The sequence below is a fragment of the Neophocaena asiaeorientalis genome, unplaced genomic scaffold (assembly GCF_003031525.2).
Source record: "Neophocaena asiaeorientalis asiaeorientalis breed wild unplaced genomic scaffold, Neophocaena_asiaeorientalis_V1.1 scaffold240, whole genome shotgun sequence".
NCBI lineage: Eukaryota > Metazoa > Chordata > Mammalia > Artiodactyla > Phocoenidae > Neophocaena > Neophocaena asiaeorientalis.
The window spans coordinates 6,319,069-6,340,542 of record NW_020185331.1 but is presented as its reverse complement, the minus strand read 5'-3'; the positions used below and the strand labels follow the sequence as shown (position 1 = coordinate 6,340,542).

At 45.8% G+C, this 21,474-nt stretch overlaps 1 protein-coding gene across 2 annotated transcripts in view; it reads left to right on the top strand.

Moving 5' to 3' along the window:
* The window catches only part of SH3PXD2A (SH3 and PX domains 2A), a 241,972-nt gene that overhangs the window by 69,121 nt on the left and 151,377 nt on the right, over positions 1–21,474 (top strand). For both annotated transcript variants that reach the window (XM_024734999.1, XM_024735003.1), the window contains exon 3: positions 18,901–18,976. In XM_024734999.1, coding sequence (XP_024590767.1) covers positions 18,901–18,976 — 76 coding nt within the window. The remainder of the gene's footprint in view (positions 1–18,900; positions 18,977–21,474) is intronic.

Genomic DNA, 21,474 nt, shown 5'->3' with positions numbered 1-21,474 from the left:
CCCCTCTGCCACAAAAAAAAAAAAAAAAAAAAAATATATATATATATACATATATTAGAGAACGAGGTGCATCTGGAAAACAAGAATACAATGCTGAGAAAAATATGCAAAGAACACTAAAAGTTATGAGAAATTAGAAATGCCATTGCAAAATAAGAAATTCAATAGAGGTTCTGGGGGAAAAATAAAGAAATCTTCTAAAAGATTAAAAAACAGAACTTGAAAGAAAAGTTAAGACAAAGAAGATCAACCCAGGGGGTTCAATATCTGTTGAACAGGAGCTCCTACCTGAGAGAACAGAAAATATAACAGAATATAACAGAGAGGGAGAGAAATTAATGAAAGCAAATTTTCTAATAATGAAAAGAATATGTCTTTGGATTGAAAATTCTTATAGATGCTTCAGGTTGATTATTTCCAAAGATGGCCACAACATCTCTTGTACCACGTGACTTTTGCGATAAGACTTTATCACTTCTTTCATTAAAAAGAGTTTCCTCAGTCTAGAGGTCTCCCAACTGAGCTATTTCGACAATTACACTCCAATAAGGATGTTAAAAACAAGACAAAACAAAACAATATGATTGTTATCCATTTGGGCCAGATTAATAAGAAAAACAGAAACCACATTGTTTCAACAGAAAGATTACAATGTAGGTAATTGGTGATCTAACTCTGGCCAACTAGGAAGCAACTAGTCACTCACTGGCAGTGAAAAAACCCCTAGAGTCTTGGCCACTGGACTAGCCCCTCCACTCGGCCCCTGTACTAGGTTGTCTCCCCTGTAGTATTTGTTGTATTGTCACCTCCCACCACGATCATGGTGGTGGCATCCATGGCAGCTCTGTTGGTTCACTCTCAACTCAGTGTGTTCTGTAACCCCTTTCCTCTGGGATAGTCAGATACGTGATTCCCTTCATACTTCATAGAAGCCAAGAGAAGCTTAGGTGCACTTAAGCCCTTCTTATGCCTAACTATAATGGGTGCATAGTTTCCCAACATGCGTCTCCTAATGAGTGTGAAACCATCCTGTTAAACAGTCTCCATTTAGATTCCCAAATATGATTATGGAACAAGTTCCTCGCTGCCATTTCAAGCCGCTTCAGTCAAATTCACCTCCTACCTCTGGGCATCTGTCTAGAGAGAGGAGATCAAGACATACATTCTGCTGGCAGCCTCACTCATCTGCTGTCTTCCTCATCATTGAAATCCCTCAAGACTGAGGGACAGGCTTGTGTTTTGCTCTGGACCTCTCTATGTTGAACTCTATGATGTAGCTCACCAGGTCTGTAGGTCAATATATTCAATGTATGCAAGCCAGTATTTAGCAAAGTATTTATTCCTAGATAAAGCTTTGTTTTAAATATAGTTGTCTGTCTTTAAAACAGAAAAATACCCTATTATGAAGATCAGGAAAAAAAAAGGAAGTTTCCTCTATTCTTAATCCTGTGCTTATCCTGAATCACAGGCTCCAACAAGAATATCTTCCCCTTGAAAATATTCTTATTTGTAAGAAATAGATGATTAAATAGCTAATTATCTTTGTAAAAAAGATAAAATTATGCTCTAATAAAGAGAGGATGAGGATGAGGTTTGAAATACCTCTTTCTGTCTTTCCCTTCTTGTTTTTAGTAGCATTTTCTTTGGGACAGCACAAATTTAGTGACATAAGAATACATGTCATATGTTCCAGGGGAAAATTTTATTTTCCATTTTTTACTCTCCTATATTGTTTGAAATTTTCTTACCATGTGTTACTTAACACAAAATGTTTTTGTATATTGCTGTAAAATATTTATAATTATTGCTATAGAAGAAGATTTTTATCTTGGGAGAAATATACCGTTTTTTAATGAAAGAAGAGTCTATGCATAGAAGTAAAGAATTTTACTGCGCACACGAACTACTTAGCATCTTGTTAAATGCAGACTCGGATCCAGCAGGTCTGCCTGGGGCTTGGGATTTTGCATTTCCACCACACTCTCGGGTGATGACATGCTTAGTCTCAGGATCACACCTTGAGTAGTGAGGGCATCATAGAGCATTGGAAAGATACATTTGAAGCCCTTCTCCGTTCCTTTCTTTTTCTTCCTTCTGTCCAAATGTGATCTTTCTCCCCTTTGGCCCTGGCCCTTTGTGACCAGGTGGGAATTTGGCCTGGTGAGGAACGCTGTTCCAGCACCTCCCAGAAGCTGCCAAGGGTAGTGCGGGCTGCCTCAGAGGGGTGGTATGCTCTGTCATTGGAGGTGTTCCTGTGAGCTTGAATGGTCATGTGTCAGGGGTGTTGATTCCTGTGTGGGTAGGAGGAGGCGCCTCCCTACAATTCCACCTTGTGCCTCTGTGTGCCTTCTACAAACCTGTGAAACCAGGATCTCAGGTTGGGGCTCATTCACCTGTGCTGACTTTTACGGGTCATCTGGCAAGTCCTCAACCCCACCCTTCTCAGTCCTTCCAGGGGAACACTTGGTATTCTAAATACTGTATGTGTGATTTGGTGGATAGGACGGGGAGGGGGAGGAGGGGTGATGGCTTGGCTTTAGAAATAGTTCAGTCATGTAGGAATGTGATGCCTGACTTGATTGGATCTCGGGATGGAGGGTTCTGCCTTTTAGATTGTCTTCCCTCTTTCAATTTGGTTCAACAGACCTTGACTAGGAGCTCCTTTGTATTAGTCAGGACAGATTAATTGCTGTGTAACAAACTCTCAGGGACTCAATACAATAGAGGTTTAATTCCTGCTCATGTCATAGACCAAAACAAGTTACTAGAGAGCTCTACTCCAGGTAGTCATTCAGGGAACCCAGACTCTCCCATCTGGTGACTCCATTCCGCATGAATCTCTGTTTCCACCCAGCAAGGGAGGGAAGAGAGAGCGTGAAAGATTGCAGGGAGATTTTATGGGTTGCCTGGAGGAGGCACACATCACCCCTGCTCATATTCCATTGGTCAGAATTCAGTCACATGACTGCACCTCCCAGCAAAGGAGGCTAGGAAATATAGTCTAGCTGTGTGCCCAGCTACATGTCAGACACTGTGATGGACGTTGGGCATACTGAGACACAGTTGCTTACAAGAGGCTCACAGGCTTTTGAAAGGAGGCAGGTGTGTAAACAAATAATTATGATATAGTAGTAAGTGCAGTTCTAGAAGTGTGACCAAACCACAGAAGCAATGTAGAGAAGGGAGTCAATGAGGGCTAAACCTGCGCAAAGGCCTCAGAGGTGGTGGCAGCAAGAGATCGCATGGGGTGGGGCATGCCAAGTAAAAGGAACAGAATGTGCGAAGGCACAGAGCTGTGGAACAGCATGTTATGTCCAGGGAGGATGCAGGCAGCCTGTGCAGTACGTGGGGACATGCAGTAGTGGCAGGACATGCCACTGCAGAGGTCAGTCGGGGCAGAGGTCGTGAATGGGCTTGTGTCCCATGGGAGGCAGAGAGCCAACAAAGGGCTCGAAGCCGAAATGAAACCATCAGATGGGGGCAGGTTGCAGCAGCGTCAGAGATGGTACGTACTTAGTGCTCTCCTCACCAGAACCTTCAAAGAGGTTTTAAGTGTGTTTCGGTCTCTTGTGCTGCGAAGTGTCTGACAGGGGACGATGTGGGAGGGTGGGCAGGTGACCTACCCAAGTCACCTGCTGCAGCAGCGCTCCTGATGGGAACTCCCTGGGCCTGTGTGGCTTCTGCCAGTTTCACCTGACAGTCAGGTGTCACTAGCAACTTCCAGTAGCTCCCAAGCAGGGGAGAGGCAAGATACAGGAGATAGGAAGATACATACCACCAGAGCCTCTTCACCTTGAAAAAGGTGACCCCATTTATTAAGCACTTAGGTAAGCCAAGCACCTTGCTTACCTGTGTAATCTCATTCAATCCATACACCACCATGGGGAGGCTGTTCTCACTCACTGCCACCTTACGGATGAGAAAACTGGATCCCAGAGAGGTTAAGTGACTTGGCCAAGGTCACATAGCCAGGAGGGAATAAACTGGAATTCTGACTTCAGAGCCCAGGCATTCCATCACTAACCTGAGTTCTAAAATAATGGTAAAACAGTGCTAAGAGAGGTGACTGCTTCTGATGGCTCCCTCCACGCCTGGCGTGCTTTAAAGCGCTTTACGTGTACATTTTCTCTTTTCAACTTTGCATTAGCCCTCAGAGAGGAGAAAAACAGGCTTGGCACCGTTTCACAGATGAGCAGACTGAGGCGCAGAGAAATTACGTAGGAATAATTGCATCTTGCAGTTGGTAGCACTTTCTCACGTGTCTTCTCCTTGGATCTTCAACACCCACAGAGGCAGGAGCAGTATTTCGCAGATGAGGCCACTGCCACTCAGAGAGGCCAAGTCTCCTGCCCCAGTTGCCTAGCAAGCCTTGGCAGGCTGGAACTGGAGCCCTCCGCTCTTGACTCCCACCCAGTGTGCTTTCTCCAGAGGTGTGGGTCTGCATGATGGGGGGGCGGTGTATGGAATGAGCCTCCTAGGCAGTTTCAGGGGGAGGCAGGGTAGCCACTGGTTTGGACACCTTCTAGGCTTGAGGAGGTCCCCTGGGATAAGGCCATCCTGCACATCCCTGCTTTCTTCCCTCTACATCTCACTGCGGGTGTTGCAGGCTCCACCACGTTAGTGTCACACATGCCCCAGCCAGCTCCCACACACCCGATGAGCTGCTGGGAAAGCCAGAGGCCTCCTCCCCAAGCCCAGCCCCCAAACACCAGCTGGGAGGCTCCCCCGGGGCCCCTCGACACTCACAGCGGGGCCAGGCCTGGCCAAGGCACCTCCCAGACCAGTCTGTCCCTCATGGTCTCCCTGCCTTTCTGACCTCAGGGCTGTAGGTTCCCAAGCACTTTCCCTGGCCCTGGGGACGCAGGCTAGTGCCATAGCAAGAGTGACACTGATGACCGCAGTGACAATAATAGCTCACGTGTGGGGGCCCTTAGTCTGTGCCAGGCTCTGTGCCAAGCACTTTATACCTGTTATCTCACTGAATCCTCTCACTCATCCTATCAGGCAGGCTCTATCACTGTCCTCATTTCGCAGATGAGGACACTGGATTTGAATCCAGATCTGACTAGCTATGTACCATTTATTATTATTCACATTATCCAAAATGTTGTGCAGGCACCGCTGTGAGTTCAGGAAGGGGCTTTTGGGTGGTATATGGGCAAATGCTTTATCTTTTAATAGTGATGTATTGTTTCAGTGTGTGTCAGTGTTAGGGGTTGAAGTCTTATGTTTCCCCCAAACGCATATGTTGAAGCTGTAATCCCCAGTACCTCAGAATGTGACCTTATTTAGAAATAGGGTTGTTGTAGATGTAATTAGTTAAGATGAGGTCATACTGGTGGGCCCCTAATCCAGTGACTGATATCCTTATAAAAAGGAGAAATCTGGACACAGACATGCACACGGGGAGAACACCATGTGAAGATGAAGCCAGGGATAGGGTGATGCTTCCACAAGCCAAGGAACACTGAACATTGCCAGCAAATCACAGAAACTAGGAGAGAGGCATGGAACAGATTCTTCCTCACAGACCTCAGAAGGAACCAACCCTGCCAACACCTTGTTCTCAGACTTCTGGACTCCAGAACTGTGAGACAGTATATTTCCACTGTGTGAGCCATTCAGTTTGTGGTCTTCTGTTATGACAACCCTAGCAAATTAACCCAGTTAGAATATGTGTATATATAATGTGTGTATACACACACACCAATACACTTATGATTTCATAGATATTATTGCTTTGGATGTGGCTTTTGATAGGCTGAATAATGCTCCGCCAGAGATATCCACATTCTAATTCCTGGAACCTGAGATTGTGACTTTATGTGGTGAAAGGGGCTTTTTAGATTTGATTAAGGATCTTAAAAAGGGGAGATTATCCTGGATTATCCAGGTGAGCCTAATGTGATCACTAGGATCCCTTATAAGAAGGAGGCAGGAGGGCTTCCCTGGTGGCGCAGTGGTTGAGAGTCCGCCTGCCGTTGCAGGGGACACGGGTTCGTTCCCCGGTCCGGGAAGATCCCACATACCGCGGAGCAGCTGCGCCCGTGAGCCATGGCCGCTGAGCCTGCGCGTCCGGAGCCTGTTGCTCCGCAACGGGAGAGGCCACAACAGTGAGAGGCCCGCGTACAGAAAAAAAAAAAAAGAAAGAGGCAGGAAAGTCAGAGAAGCAATGAGAGAGTCAATGGAAGCAGAGATTAATGTGCTTTGAAGATGGAGGAGGGGGCCACGAGCCAAGGAGTATGGGTGGCCTCTGGAAGCTGAAAATGGCAAGGAAACCAAGTCTCCCCCAGAGCTTCAGGAAAGAAATGGCTCTGCTGACACCTGGAATTTTAGTCCCTTAGGACTCCTTTTGGACTTCTGACCTCCAGTGCCCTAAGAAAATTAATTTGTGTTGTTTTAAGGCACCGAGCCATAGTAATTTGTTATAGCAGTAATAGGAAACTAATAATCAACAAAAATAAGTATTTAAGTTTTTCCAGAAAGGGACTCAAAGAAAAGTAATAGATAAATCATAGTAGTGATATTGATACCATGTAGGTAAAGGGGCTTGTACATATATTTGGGAGACCCTGTCTGTACTGCCCTGCCTTCAAGGGGGAATTGCATCATTTTGGGAAGCCCTGTGTGACCTGAGCTTCACTCCCTTGCTCTGTGTTGTTGAGCAGGTTACCTAACTTCTCTGTGTACCCGCCTCCTCGTCTATAAAACACAGGGCGAATCATACCTACCCTGTGGGCAGCACATAGTAATTCCTCAATTTTTGCCTCAATCATTGCTCAATATTCTAATCCTCTTTGATTCTCTTAATAGCCCTGAGAGGCAGGCAGGGGAGGATCAATTCACTGATCTTTTTTGAGTGCTCAGCCCCTGCTAGTCACTTGTCTCTACCTGGTTGGTCATGGTGGGTGCAGAGGCCAGGGCACTTGTGAGCGTGTGACCCATCCCACCCTCGGGTCTCCTTCATCATGAGATCTCGGCTCTGAGAGGGCAGGAACGCTCCTAGCACAGGAGCCTTCTTTATCCATTCATCTATTGATGGACATTTAGGTTGCTTCCATGTCTTGGCTATTGTAAACAGTGCTGCAGTGAACATTGGGGTGCATGTATCCTTTTGAATTAGAGTTTTCGTCTTTTCCGGCTATATACCCAGAATGGAATTGCTGGATCTTATGGTAACTCTATTTTTTTTTTTTTAAGGAACATCCATATTATTTTCCATAGTGTCTGCACCCATTTACATTTCCACCAACAGTGTAGGAGGGTTCCCTTTTCTCCACAATTGAGGGTTCTCTTTGATTCTGTACATAACTTGCTATTGGTTGTGAATACTGACTTTTTTTTCCTTCTGTCTTTATGCCTTTCATTTCTTTCTCTTGTGTTAATACCTTGGGAAGCATCATTAATACAATAATGGATGGAAGTAGTGACAGCGGGCAGCATCCTTGTTTTGTTCCAGTGTTTCTTCACTGAGGTTTGCTATGGCTAAACATTTTCAGATTAAGAAAGTTTACTCCTATTTCTTGTTTGCTAAATTTTTTAAAAATCATAAATAGGTGTTGAGTTTTATCAAATACTTCATCTGCCTGTGTGAGAATGATCATATAGTTTTTATCCTTTATTTGATAATGTGCTAAATTACATTAATAGATTGTCTAGTGATACACCATTCTTACACCTTGAATGAAATTTAATAGAAATGTAACCCTAATGGTATAATTTCTTTCATTCATTTTATTCATTCAGACTGTGGTAGTCAAGAGACCAGGGTCTGGAGCCAGATTACCTGGGTTTGAATCCCAGTTCCACACCTTGATTGTGTGGCCAAGTTATTTAATCTCTCTGTGTGTTGGTTTCTTTCTCTGGAAAATAGGGTATTAATAGTACCTACTTTAAAGAGTTGATATGAGAATTAATTGAGATAAGCCAGTGCCTAACACAAACTATTTTCTCAGTAAATGTTATTTTCACCATCAGACATTTATTGAGCACCTGTTTTATGCCAGGACCTGTGCTAGGTGCTGGGAACTCATAGTTAGGGTAACCACATGACCCCATTAACCAATACAGTCCTGGAAGTCCTGTTTTGTACCTTTTATCCTGATGGAATTATTACCAGCCCTCCCTTTCACTCTCAGTAGTTTCCCAATTTGGATGATAAATTATTTGATCACCAACTGATAGATGAAGAGATTCATGTAATGTGGATGTGGAGGACCTGGCTGGACTTGATTCATAGCTGAGGTTCACTAATGTGAAGCAGAATTGTGGTTGGGGTCAAGGTAGAGGATCTTCAGGGCCCCACAGGCAGCATAAGCCTTTCCCCTGTCTTCTTGTTTGCATTTTTTTCCAACAGGAAATCTGCCGTCATCATTGTCTTTGTTCCTCTGAATGTAAAAGTGTCTTTTTCCTATGGCTGCTTTTAAGATTTTTTTCTTTCTTACTGATTTTGAGTAACCTGCTTATGATGTGCCTTGGTATAGACTTCTTTATGTTTCTTGTCTTTGGAGTTGAATTTTGGGGGTCTTTGCATCCATAGAAGAAATCACAAATGGAATTAAAAAAATTTTTTTTGAGCGTTGAACATAGTGAAAATGCAGCATGTGAAAATTTGCGGGTCACTGCTAAAGCGCTGTTGAGAGAGAAAAGTATATCATTACATGCCTAAATTTTAAAAGAAGGTTTAAAATCAATAATCTAAATTTTCACTTTAAGGAAAAAAACCCCTAAGCCTAAATTAAGAAGGAAAGAAATTATGAGAACAGAAACAATAACGTAAAAAGCAGAAAACAGTAAAGAAAACTGACAGAACCAAACGTTGGCTGTTTGAAAAGATTGATAAAATTGATAAACTCCTACTAAGAATAACCAAAGAGAGAAAGAGGGAAAACACAAATTACCCATATCAGGAGAAAGAGAAGATAATTACTTCAGGCAAAATAATAATAAGGAAGTGTTAGTAACAATTTTCTATCAATAAATTCAATAAGACAACATGGACAAATTGTTTGAAAAACTCAACTTTCCAAAGCTTACTCAAGGAGAAAAAAATGTTAAGTGCCTTTACACCTATTAAAGAAGTTGAGGGGCTTCCCAGGTGGCGCAGTGGTTGAGAGTCCGCCTGCCGATGCAGGGGACAGGGGTTCGTGCCCCGGTCCGGGAAGATCCCACATGCCGCGGAGCGGCTGGGCCCGTGAGCCATGGCCGCTGAACCTGCATGTCAGAGCCTGTGCTCCGCAACGGGAGAGGCCACAACAGTGAGAGGCCTGCGTACCTCACAAAAAAAAAAGAAGTTGAATTCATAATCAAATACCCTCCTGCAAGGAAAGCTCCAAACCCACATCGTTTCGCTGGTGAATTCTATCCAACATTCAAGGATGAAATAATACCATTCTTACACACAGGAGGAAGGAATAGTTTCCAACTCACTGTGTGAAATCAGCATAATCCTGATATCAAAACCTGATGAGGACATTATAAGAAAGGAAAATATCAGAATACCATGAACATGGATGCAAAATTTTTCATTAAAATATTAGCAAATCATGTCTAGCAGTATATAAATAGGATAATACACCAGAACCAAGTAGGATTTATCTCAAAAATTCAACTTGGTTCAACATTTCAAAACTAATCAGTGTGTTTCACCACATTAACAGAATATAGGAGGAAAAAATGCATCAGTAGATTGAGTAAAAGCATTTGACAAAATTCAGCACTGTTTATAATAATAATTTCTTTTAATCCTCAGTAAACTAGAAATCAAAGGAGACTTTCTCATCTTGAGCATCTGCATAAAACCTACCACTATCATCATAGTTCCTGGTGAAAGTCTGAATACTTTGCTCTTAAAATTGGAATAAAGCAAGAATGTTCTCTCTTACCTCTTTTCTTCAACATTGTATTGGACATTCTAGCTAGTGAACTAAGGAAAGAAAAGGCATACTTATTGGAAAAAGGAAGATGTATAATGACCTTTTTTTTCTGACATTACTGTCTATGTAGAAAATACTAAGAAATCTGCAAAAGACAAAAATACCTACTAGAATTAATAAGTAATTTTAACAAAGTTGCAGGTACAAATTCAACATACAAAAACCAATTGTATTTCTGTATACTAGCAGCAAACAATTGGAAAATGAAGATTTAAAACACCATTAATAATAGCTTCAAAACACATAAAACACGAATGAATTCAATGAAAGATGTGTAAGACCTCTACATTGAAAACTAGAATGCATTGCCGAGTGAATTAAAAGGTCTAACTAAACAGAAAGATTTACCATGTTCATGGATTGAAGGTCTCAATATTGCTAAGGTAGCTTCTCTCCCTAAATTGATCCATTGAGTCCATGCAATCTCAATTAAAAAAAAATCCCAGGAGGCTTTTAATGTAGAAATTAACCACTTCATTCTAAACCGGGTCTGAAAGTGCAAGGGATCTAGAATGACCAAAAGAGTTTTGAAAAAGAAGAAAAATTTTGATTTTAAGATGTAACTAAAGACCTACAGTAATCAAGAAAGGATGGTGTTTATGTCAGGATATATCTATCTATCAGTGGAACAACACAGAGGGTGCAGAAATAGTGAACCCACACATACATAGTTAATTTATTTTTGACAAAGGAGTTAATGTAATTCAATGGGAAAAGAATAGTCTTTTCAACAAGTTGTTCTGGAATGATAGGATATCTACACCCAAAAAAATTTTGAATGGAAGTTTGATATTAAATTTCATTTGAACAGAGAATTCTGCTGAACCCCTCCCCCAAAAAAGATCTGCTAATAAGTGTTTTAGAGGTGCTGTCCAGTCACTCCCAAATCTATTATTTTTATATCTTCATGGGAAAGTTCAGAGTTGTGCCACCATTCTGAGAATCACTAGGTCCCAAAGGTATGATGACCCCTGACTGAGGTGCGCAACTAGCACATGGGCTGGGTACATGTGCAAGGTTGAGAGGCCCATGGAACATAAAAAATAACTTCATTAGGGACTAGGGTACATGATGGTGAATCCTCTCACACAGATCATGACTATGTTCTTAGCTGTACTTTAATTAATTTATTTATTTATTTTGGCTGCATCAGGTCGTCATTGCTGCGCGTGGGCTTTTCTCTAGTTGTGGCAAGTGTGGGCTACTCTTCGTTGTGGTGTGCTGACTTCTCATTGCGGTGGCTTCTCTTGTTGCAGAGCACGGGCTCTAGGCTAGGCGCGCGGGCTTCAGTATTGTGGCACGTGGGCTCAGTATTTGTGGTGCGCAGGCTCAGTAGTTGTGGCGCATGGGCTTAGCTGCTCCGTGGCATGTGGGATCTTCCTGGACCAAGGCTCGAACCCGTGTCCCCTGCATTGGCAGGCGGATTCTTAACCACTGCGCCACCAGGGAAGCCCCGGTACAGCCACTTTGGAAGACAGTTTGGCAGTTTTTTACAAAACTAAACATACTCTAACCATAAGCAATCATCCTCCTTGGTGTTTAAACAAGTGAGTTGAAAACGATGTCCACACGAAAACCTGCACATGGATGTTTCCAACAGCATTATTCATAATTGCCAAAACTTGGATGCAACCAAGATGTCCTTCAGTAGGTGAATAGATAAACAAGCTGTAGCACATCTACATAATGGAACATTATTCAGTGCTAAAAAGAAGTGAGCTATCAAGCCATGAAAAGACATGGAGGAACCTTAAATGCATATTGCGCATTTTGAAAGTTAAAGAATCTATTTTGAAAAGGCTACATACTGTACGATTCCAGCTATATGATATTCTAGTCAAGGCAGAACTATGGAGATAGTAAAGTATCAGTGGTTGCTCAGGTTAGTGGGAAGAGGACGAATAGGTGGAACACAGAGATTTTTTAGGGCAGTGAAACTATCTTGTGCGATACTGTCATGGTGGACACACGTGATACATTTGGCCAAACCCCTAGAATGTACAATACCAAACACGAACCTTAATGTAAACTATGGACTTTGGGTGATAGTTATCTGTCAGCGTAGCTTCATCAGTTGCAGTAAATGTGCTGCTCTGCTTTGGGATGTTGATGGGGGGAGACCAGGAATGTGTGGGGTCAGGGAGTATATGAGAACTCTCTGTACTCTCTGCTCAATTTTGCTGTGAACTTAAAACTTCTCTTTAAAAAGTCTATTAAAGAAAAGAAAACAGCTTATACAGAGCTACAGTAATCAAGATGGCATCCAACAGACCCAGGATAGACATATAGATCAAAGGAATAGAATTGAGAGTCCAGGAATTTATCCGTACATTTATCCTGAACTGGTTTTCTGCAAGGGCACCAAGACCATTCAAAGGGAAGGATGCCTCCTCTTGTGGGCAATGAGATGAACATGTACAAAAAGGTTTCAAAAGAGTATGTGAAATACTGAAATAGGGATACCAACCAGGAGTGCTGTTGGAATTCCAAGAGAGGTGGTGTGACCTTAGGCTGGGATAGTCAAAGGCTTCCCAGAGTAGATGTTGCCTGATAAGGCCATCAAAGAAGAAAGGGAATGGGGAAGTACATTTCAGACTACAAAGGATGAGAACTTTAAGAAAAGTCACACGTATCGTTATTGTCCCTCTCTGTTTCCGTGATTCTCCCTGCTGTGTCCCCGCATCTAACACAGGGCCTGGTGAGCCCTAAGTCAGTAGGATGGACAAACCAATTCTGTGGTTTCCCGTGATCTCTCAGAGTTCTCAGGGAGATGGAGTGACCTTGCCTCTTTGTAAGGGGAATCTCTAGATCAGGGAACCCACCAGCCTCTTGTAGTAACTAACGTTCCCTTTGTTCCTGAGCTGGAAATGGTCACAAGCATTGGGGCCCCAAAACTGGAGTTGCTGGGAACTCCACCCTCTCAGAAGGGCGAGGAGTCGGCCTCTTGGGTTACAGATGTGCCCCAGCTGGGCCCGGGGTCCACCCTTCTCTCTCCCCAGTGTTTATTGCAGCTCAGCCCTGCCCATGAAGAGCTGCCGAATCAGCTTTCTCTGGCTGGGGCCAGCTCTTGAAGCCGAGCTGTCCTGTATCTCTCGCACTATCCACCCCTTAGATAAACAGCCTGGCGTCCTCCACACGCTGCAGAGTTCTGACGTGCTTGCCGAGGGCTCCCTTAGCCAAATGCCTCTCACTCTAAGAAGGACCCTGGCAACGGGCCCTGCTTTTCCTGCAGCCCGACTCAGGCCCTTGCTGGAGTGACAGGAGAATCCACTTCCTGCCCGAAAATGTGGCTGCAGCAGAATTCTCTGCGGGGCAGAGCTTCCTTCCTCACTGCCCACACACCCAGGCTTCCTCCTCAGGGAAGGTCTGGGCAGCCTCTTCATCAGACAGCTTCCCTCAGCCTTTCATGTGACTTTTCTCTATCAGACCCAGTCCTGCAAATTAGGCACCCACCAGGTTACAGAACCCACTTCGCGGCCTGCCTGGCCCCCCAGGTGGGGTGACATTTGGACTGTGTATCACACGTGGCCGCATAGGTTTATCCCACCGCCTGCCACTCTGCCATACTGCGCACGGGCCACTTCGCTGAATGGGGCAGATTTGCGAGCCCCCCCGACTGAGTAAACTCAGCCGGCCGCCTGTATTTGGGAGCCAGGGGATCGGCTTTTTTTGAAATGTCACCGGTGGGCAGAGAAAATGTCACCAACATCTGGTTAGCAGTGCATCGTCTTCCTGTGGCCAGTGGGCCCTGGAGATAACAGGGAGGACAGAAGCCTCCCTGTTATCTAGTGGGGGGATCAGGTGACAGGTGTGCTAAGAGCAGCGCCTGAAGGCTCAAGGTGGAGGGTGGCAGGTCAGCTGGGCGCTCACGGCTCTGGAGAGAGTCCACTGACCCAGTACTTTTAGCAGATGGGCTTGTCGTGGCCTCAGGGGGCCCAGACTAAGGCACAGGTGGGGGAAGAGGAATATCTGTTACAGAAGGAGGAGGTGGGAGAGAGCCCAGCTGCAAAGCATCCTCAAAAGGCCTTTTGAGGAAAAACTCAAATCCACAGGGCTATCAGATGACCCTTGCCTTCCAGGAGGCACGTGAACCCACGGAGAGGTTCAGACTGCTCTTGGCAGGGAAGGTACAGGGAACGTGACCACCACTCCGCCAAGACGGAGCTAGCTTCACCTCCTACAGGAAGTCTTCCCTGACCTCTCCCTTCAGGTCCCACAGAATCCTTTTCATATAGCCTCACCATTCCCCGCCACTCCAAAACTTGCTTGTCAGTCTCTAGCACAAAAACAAAGCTTCACAGACTTCTGGGTAGGGCCCAGGAAACTGCATTTTTAACAAACACCTCCCCTCCCCCAAGGTGTCAGGTATGGGCAGACTTAAAACTACACTTTGAGAACCATCTTGCTCTAGAGCAGCCTGCCCAATAGAAGTACAATATGAACCATATATATAATTTAAATTCTTCTAGTAGCTACATAAAAACATAAAACAGGTGAAATTATTTTTACTTAACCTGATATATCCAAAATATTATCATTCCAACATGCAATCAATACAAAAATTGTTAATGAGATATTTCACTTTTTTTGGTTTGTACTAAGTCTTCAACACCTGGTGCATATTTTAAACTTACAGCACGTCTCTGTTTCGACGGGCCACATGCGGGTCGTGACTGCCATATGAGACAGCTCTAGGGCTTTGCTACTGTGGTCCATAGACCAGCAGTTTAAATGATTTCTAGCCCCTAACAGAGGGCTGGCATCTAGAAGGCACATAGCAAATGTTTTGGGAGGAAAGGAAGGACTGCATGAATCTTACGTGCCCCTGTCCACTTCTCTGGGCACCACCATCCCTATGCACTGTTAGTGAGAATCTCAGAATCTTATGTCTGAAAAGGAATTCAGGAGTCAGAGAACAAATGTATGTCAGAGCTGATAAGAAACTTAAAGTTTCTTTTTTTATATAACTTTTTTTTTAAAGGCTTACCATTGATTTATATATATATTATATGTATATATATTTTTTTGGCTGAGTCGGGTCTTAGTTGTGGCACACGGGGTCTTCGTTGAGGCATGCGGGATCTGTCATTGCAGCACACAGGCTCTTCATTGTGGCACGCGGGCTTCTCTTTAGTTGTGGTGGACGAGTTCTTCTCTCTCTAGCTGTGGCTCATGAGCTCCATGGCTCATGGGCTCTGTAGTTTGCAGCACGCGGGCTCTCTCGTTGAGGCAGGCAAGTTCAGTAGTTGTGGCACGTGGGCTCAGTAGTTGTGGCACGCAGGCTTATTTGCCCTGCAGCATGTGGGATCTTAGTTCCCCGACCAGGGATCAAACCCACGTCCCCTGCGTTGGAAGGCGGATTCTTTACCACTGGACCACCAGGGAAACCCCAGAAACTTAAAGTTTCTGTAGCCTAACTCCTGCCAGCCCCAAAGAAATAGGGCAATTTGGGTAAGTCTGTCAGCTTGCCGGGCACAGCAAGCCACTTGCTTTCAGGAGAAAAGAGATCTGATGAGGGCAAATCACTCTACACGGGGCATGAGCTGGGCCTGCCTTTCTCCTCATCATCTCTGTGTTCTTCCTCAGAAATCCTGTGAAGCTGCTGTTCCAAGGCCTCAGGCCTGGCCTTCCACGTATTAGTTATATCCATGTATTTATCTTCAATCTTCTTCCAGAAGAGATTTAAGGCACCTATAAATTTGCATAGGTTTCAGTGAGATGAAACAAAAAATAGAAAAAATGTTAAGAAAGGTTCATAGGTACATGGAAAGGGTGTTCACTCTGATATTACATGTAGTAGCGAATATCCAACAGTAGAGATTAGGTAAATCGACCATGACCCACTCAAACCTTGAAACATTCCGCCTCACAATTAAGAATGCTGATATGGATCAGTCGCTGTTCATTGACCACAGAAGGAACTAAACCTTTGGGGGATGACATACAAGGCTCCCCACAATTCACCCCAACCCACCGTTGTAGCTTGGTCTTCCACAAGTGTCCCCAACTCTCCACACTGAAGCTCTTATGTTTCCTAAGCAGGAGAACATCTCACATGTTTGTGATTTGATATAAGCTGTTCTTGAGCTTCAAATGCTTTCTTCATCCAGTCTCCTGGTGAATTCATATCCATTCCTTAAAATCGACTTCAATTGTCACCTCCTCTGTGAAGTCCACCCAGATATTCTCAGGCAGAGTTGGACATTCACCTTGCCCAGAACTCCCTGCTAGTTTGGCATCTATCATAGGTCATTAGTGTTACTTGTTCATGACTCTGCCTCCTGCCTCAGTTCGTGACTACCCCAGGGGCAATGGCTCTGCCTAATTCATCTTTCATTCCCTTTGGGATGAGATGTGGGACAGGAAGCAAATATTCCTTGAATGAATGGATAATGAACTAATGAACAGACCCCTCTTGTGGCACCTATCGCTTTCTACCTTGTATTGTCTTTGGATACCTCATCTCTGTTCCTGAATTGACAAATCTTCCAGGACAAGAACAATGTGATCCATTTTTGCATCCTCTACCACAGCCTGCCCTGATGCCTACTGTTTGAATAAATGAGCAAAACTCTAGTTAAAATAAAAAAAAGAAACAGTGCCGATATGGAAGTAGTCACTGACGTGGGACGATGTCATTACACACTGTAATGAGAGTATTTGATGAGCTTATTTTATCTACATGCATGTGAGAACATCTGGAAATGATATATATCCCCAATATTAATGCTTCTTTTTCGGGGGGAAGGATTATGAGTGATTCTTGCTCTCCTTTTGACCACCTACTGCTTCTGTAATTTCTAGTTTTTCCCCTCAATGAACATGAATTACTTATGTAATATAGAAATAAAATTTACAAAATAGAATATGGGTGAGGAAAATGGGGAGAGGAGAAAATAAGAGTTTTACTCCATGTAGAATTTATTTGAAAATCTATTGATTAAAAAAAACCCTGGGCTTCCCTGGTGGCTCAGTGGTTGAGAGTCTGCCTGCCAATGCAGGGGACACAAGTTCGTGCCCCGGTCCGGGAAGATCCCACATGCCGCGGAGCGGCTGGGCCCGTGAGCCATGGCCGCTGAGCCTGCGCATCCGGAGCCTGTGCTCCTCAACGGGAGAGGCCACAACAGTGAGAGGCCCGCATACCACAAAAAAAAAAAAAAAAAAAAAAAATCCTAAGTACAGGTTTATAGTGTTATGGCCCATTGTCCATATTTACACATAGCAGGCAATTATTAAAGGTTGGAGAGGTGGACTTATAACATTGGGATTTGAAAACTCATGAGCCAGCTTTTGTTAAATGTTAGACTGTGTTCAGGGAAGTGAAAATTAATAACAGTGCAGTCACTGTCTTGTTTTGAATGGAATCTGACAATGACCCGCCCTTCACGTGTGGGCTGTAAATAGCTTGGGTGTGTTGGATCTTGATTGTGCAAGAGCGGATCCTAAAATCATGCTGTAGAGCTGGGTGAGTGCGTGGGGTAGATGGGAATATGCACACGTGTGCACACATACATACACTACACGTGTCAAATCTAGCGCAGGACCACATTGCCCCACCTCCAAGGCAGCACTTCGGTCCAAGCCAATAAATAGGCTTCTGACTGGTGTCCCTGCTTCCTCGCCGTGGCCCAGTCACTTCCCTGTAGCTCGAGCCATCCTCTCCATGCTCCAGGCCCCACCTGGATCTCAGTGCCTATACCTCGACTCCAGCCTCCACCCCACTGGCCCTTCCCCTGCCCGGAACGTTCTCCCCCTCCACTGTGGCTCGTTTCCTCACCTCCTGCCGGTCTCTGCCGAATTGCCATTGATTTGTGAGGCCTTCCACACCACTCTGTATAAAATAACTGTTCCTTCCTGTTCTGCCCCACCACCTTATCCTACTTCATTTTTCTTCATAGCATGTATCCCCCCAACACAGTACATATTTGTTTACTGTGTGTCTCCCCCCAACTAGAATGTAAACTCCCTGAGGGCAGGGACTTCGTCTCTTCTCTTTACTGCTATTTTCTTAGTGCTCTCAGTAGACGCTCAACAAGTACTAATTAATATTCAGAAGAAGGAATGGACTGCAGATGTCATGTGACGGATCTTCCTCATATTACTGACGAGGCGCCTGAAGCCCAACTGAGAAGGCTTGCAGCCCGGCCCAGGGTCACACAGCTGGGTCCGCAGGGCTAGATCCCACTCTCCATTCTGCTCCACCTCCTGCCCGCCCACTCCTTGGAAGGGAGGCTAACCACACACACGCACAGGGGCTGTGGCTTCGTCCCTCCTGTCTTCTGTGTGTTTTTCCAGTTTATACAGAATTTCAGCCCAGAAGAGCAGAAGAAAAAACAGCTGTTCTTCCAGAATCCTGGAAACTCTTCCAATGGGTCTGTCCCTGGAAAAACAGCAGCGGTTCTCAGGGTGGGAATGTAGGAGACGGAGGAGGGGGTCTTCCAGCAGTTGGGGGCAGTGGGCTGGATTTGGTTTTGCAATTAAAATAACATCTGGGTCTGTTTCCGCAGAGCGGTTCTAGAAGGTGGGTGGTCTGTCTGAAGCATCAGGTGGGGCCTTCCCCATCCTGGCCCCGGGGGGGGGGTATTAGGATGGCGGGTGACTGAAGGGCTCACCCAGCATATGATGTATGAAAACAACTGGGTCCGGAGAAGTCTCTGGAAACCCCATCTGCAGCCTGGCCTGAAATCTTGCTGGTTCCTACCCTGGCCTCACTCCGGGTCACGTCTGGACACCTCCCTGTACACCCTCAGGCCTCCTTGAGATTGTTCAGACTCTCCCTTTGATGCGTAGAGAGCTCTGGCATCCTCCCACTCATGCCCCATGTGGTTTGTTAATTGTCTGTGAAATGAGGGATTTGAGGCGTTGCTCATCCGTGTGAGGACAGTGGGGCCTTGGAGCAGTGGAGCGGAGTGGGGAAGGGACCGTTCCAGTCTTCTGAATCCTGTTCCTCTGTCTGGCTCCTCAGATGCAGCTTTTGGATAAGTTTCCCATCGAAGGTGGCCAGAAGGACCCCAAGCAGAGAATCATCCCCTTCCTCCCAGGTAAGCTTTTCATGGCCTCACTAATGGGATGGGGGACACCCTGAAGAGGGACATTCGGTAGGCCAAGAAAAGGCTGACTACTACACCAGAAATTCTGGGCCAGGCGGGCCTAGCAATCTGCGTGTTAACAACCCCCAGGGGATCGGAAGCCCCTGATTTTGAAGGCCATTGTCTTCATAGGGGCCTCTGCTACCACTCCAGGGCCACCTCTGCTCACCCCGGGCTGTGTAGCTTAGGAGGAGTTTCTCAGGCTCTGGGACTTTGGTTTCCTTTTTACAAAAAGCATGGAGAGATCAAGTTCTCCTATGAAAGGATGGAAAACTGCAGGCTGAACTCTTTCCACTGGCTACCATTGTAATCACAGGTAACCTTAAATCAAGCACACTTCCCCTCTCAACCTGCTCGAGTCCTCCTGGCACCATTATCCAGCTGAGGCTCTGACAGCTTAGGTAACATGGCCTGTGACTTGGCAGAGTTAGGATTTGAGGCTGGGTCTGTCTGGTCATAGAGGCCATTAACCATCACACCATTTTGGAACATGTTTAAGGCAATTGATGATGTTGTGGAATCTAGAGGGAATCTCCTCAGGTGTGTCATAACCTGCGCTTACTGTGACGTCTTCAATCGGTGTTGGAATTTATAGCTTACAAAGTGCTTTTTGATTCGTGATCGTATACAGATCTCCACACTGAGGCATGCCTTATGCTTTCTGCTTGAGGGATAAAGATGTTGAGGTTCAGAGATGTTAAGTAACTGCCCAGAAAAGTGGCAGAGCCGGGCTTCCCTGGTGGCGCAGTGGTTGAGAGTCCACCTGCCGATGCAGGGGACACGGGTTCGTGCCCCGGTCCCGGAGGATCCCACATGCCGCGGAGCGGCTAGGCCCGTGAGCCATGGCCACTGCGTCCGGAGAGACCACAACAGTGGGGGGCCCATGTACCGCCAAAAAAAAAAAAAAAAAGTGGCAGAGCCGAGGTGTGAACTTGGTCTCCTGCTCCAAACTGGGCTCTTAGCCCTGACCCGTGTGGGTGGTGCTGCTTCCTGGGCCTCCGCATCCCCTACCTGTCCCCAGGCTAGTGAGTTGGGCTGGTTCCCAGGGGACCCTCCCTCACAGTGGTCTTCACCCTCCATTCCTGCTGGGCCTGGACCTCCCCAGACATCAGCTATCAGTGGGACCATGGCGAGAAGCAGGTCTGCATCTCATTAATCCCTGGCATGCAGCCAGCGCATGGTTAGTACCTGCTTGTTGACTTGCAAACCTACCTACGGGCAGCCCCCGCAGAGAGTGGCTCTTCTCTGAAGGTACTCCTCGTGCACCTCCATCCTCAAAAACAGTGAAAGACAAGAGCAGGCATCGCCACCTGCCCTCCGAGTCTTATGCTAAAGTTGGAGAGAATCAATTTAGCTACAAAGAACTTCTAAATCCTCCAGTTCAGATAAGACCAGAATGAGTCAGTGGGGGTGTAGGGAATCTCGGCCCCGGACCCCTTCCATGGAGGCAGAGGACTGCCTCTCTCTTCCTGGCCTAGGAGTTAATGTGGGGGACTTTTGCACCCCCGCCTGGCTTTCTGCTGAGTCTCAAGGGAATTTGGAACGACCAACACCCAGGTTTGTAATGACCTTAGATGTTGCTCCAGTACAGTCCAGGTGGTCCTCCACCAAGGACCCGGGAGCCCAGCTAGGATGCCGTGGACACAAGTGTCCGAGAGCCAAGGATGTCAGTGCCCGGCCCTGGTGCCGGGTGGACTTGGCCTCGGGGTGTGAAGGCTGCCTGTTGCTCTAAAAGAACCAGCTTTTCCCCCGTTCGTGGCCAGCGCTCCAGGGAGAGACTGCCTCACTATCATTCACTCAGCGGGTGTTTATGAGGGGCTCAGCCTGTGCCAGGCCCAGGAATAAGTGCCCAGGGCCGGGGAATGTGGTGGCCTGGAGAGTCCAGGGAGATCTGGATTTGTTTCCTTCATCTAAAGGAACCCTTGGGCTAGTGAGAGAGACAAGACCTACTCCCTAATCAGAGAAGCTCTTAAGGCAAGATGTGACCTTCTCTACCACTGTGAAATTTCAATTTTGGTGGAGAAGGAGCTCATTTTGAGCCCAAGGCAGCAAAAGCCTCCTGAATGAGGGGGACCTGGAGCTGACTTTGAAAGATGGGTGGGGTTGGGTGGGGTGAAGTGCAAGGCTCATGTCCTGCTGCTACCACAGTCCAAAGTCACAAGAGTCAGGCTGTATGGCTTCACCCCGGAAACTCTGACTCTGTTGGTTACCAGTTGTATTGCCTTCTCTGTGCCTCAGTTTTCTCATCTGGAAAATAAGAGTGAAAACATGTCTGCTTCATGAGGCAGGATTGAGACCTCTCTGAACTTCAGTCTCCTCTTCTAGAATTGTGGTGGGGATTGAAAGAGTTCATGTAAAGTGCTTTGCACAGTGCCTGTCCCATAGTAAAAGCTCAATAAATGGCAGGTGTTAATAAACAAAGAGCCGCCCCACCCTGCCATCCCTAACTC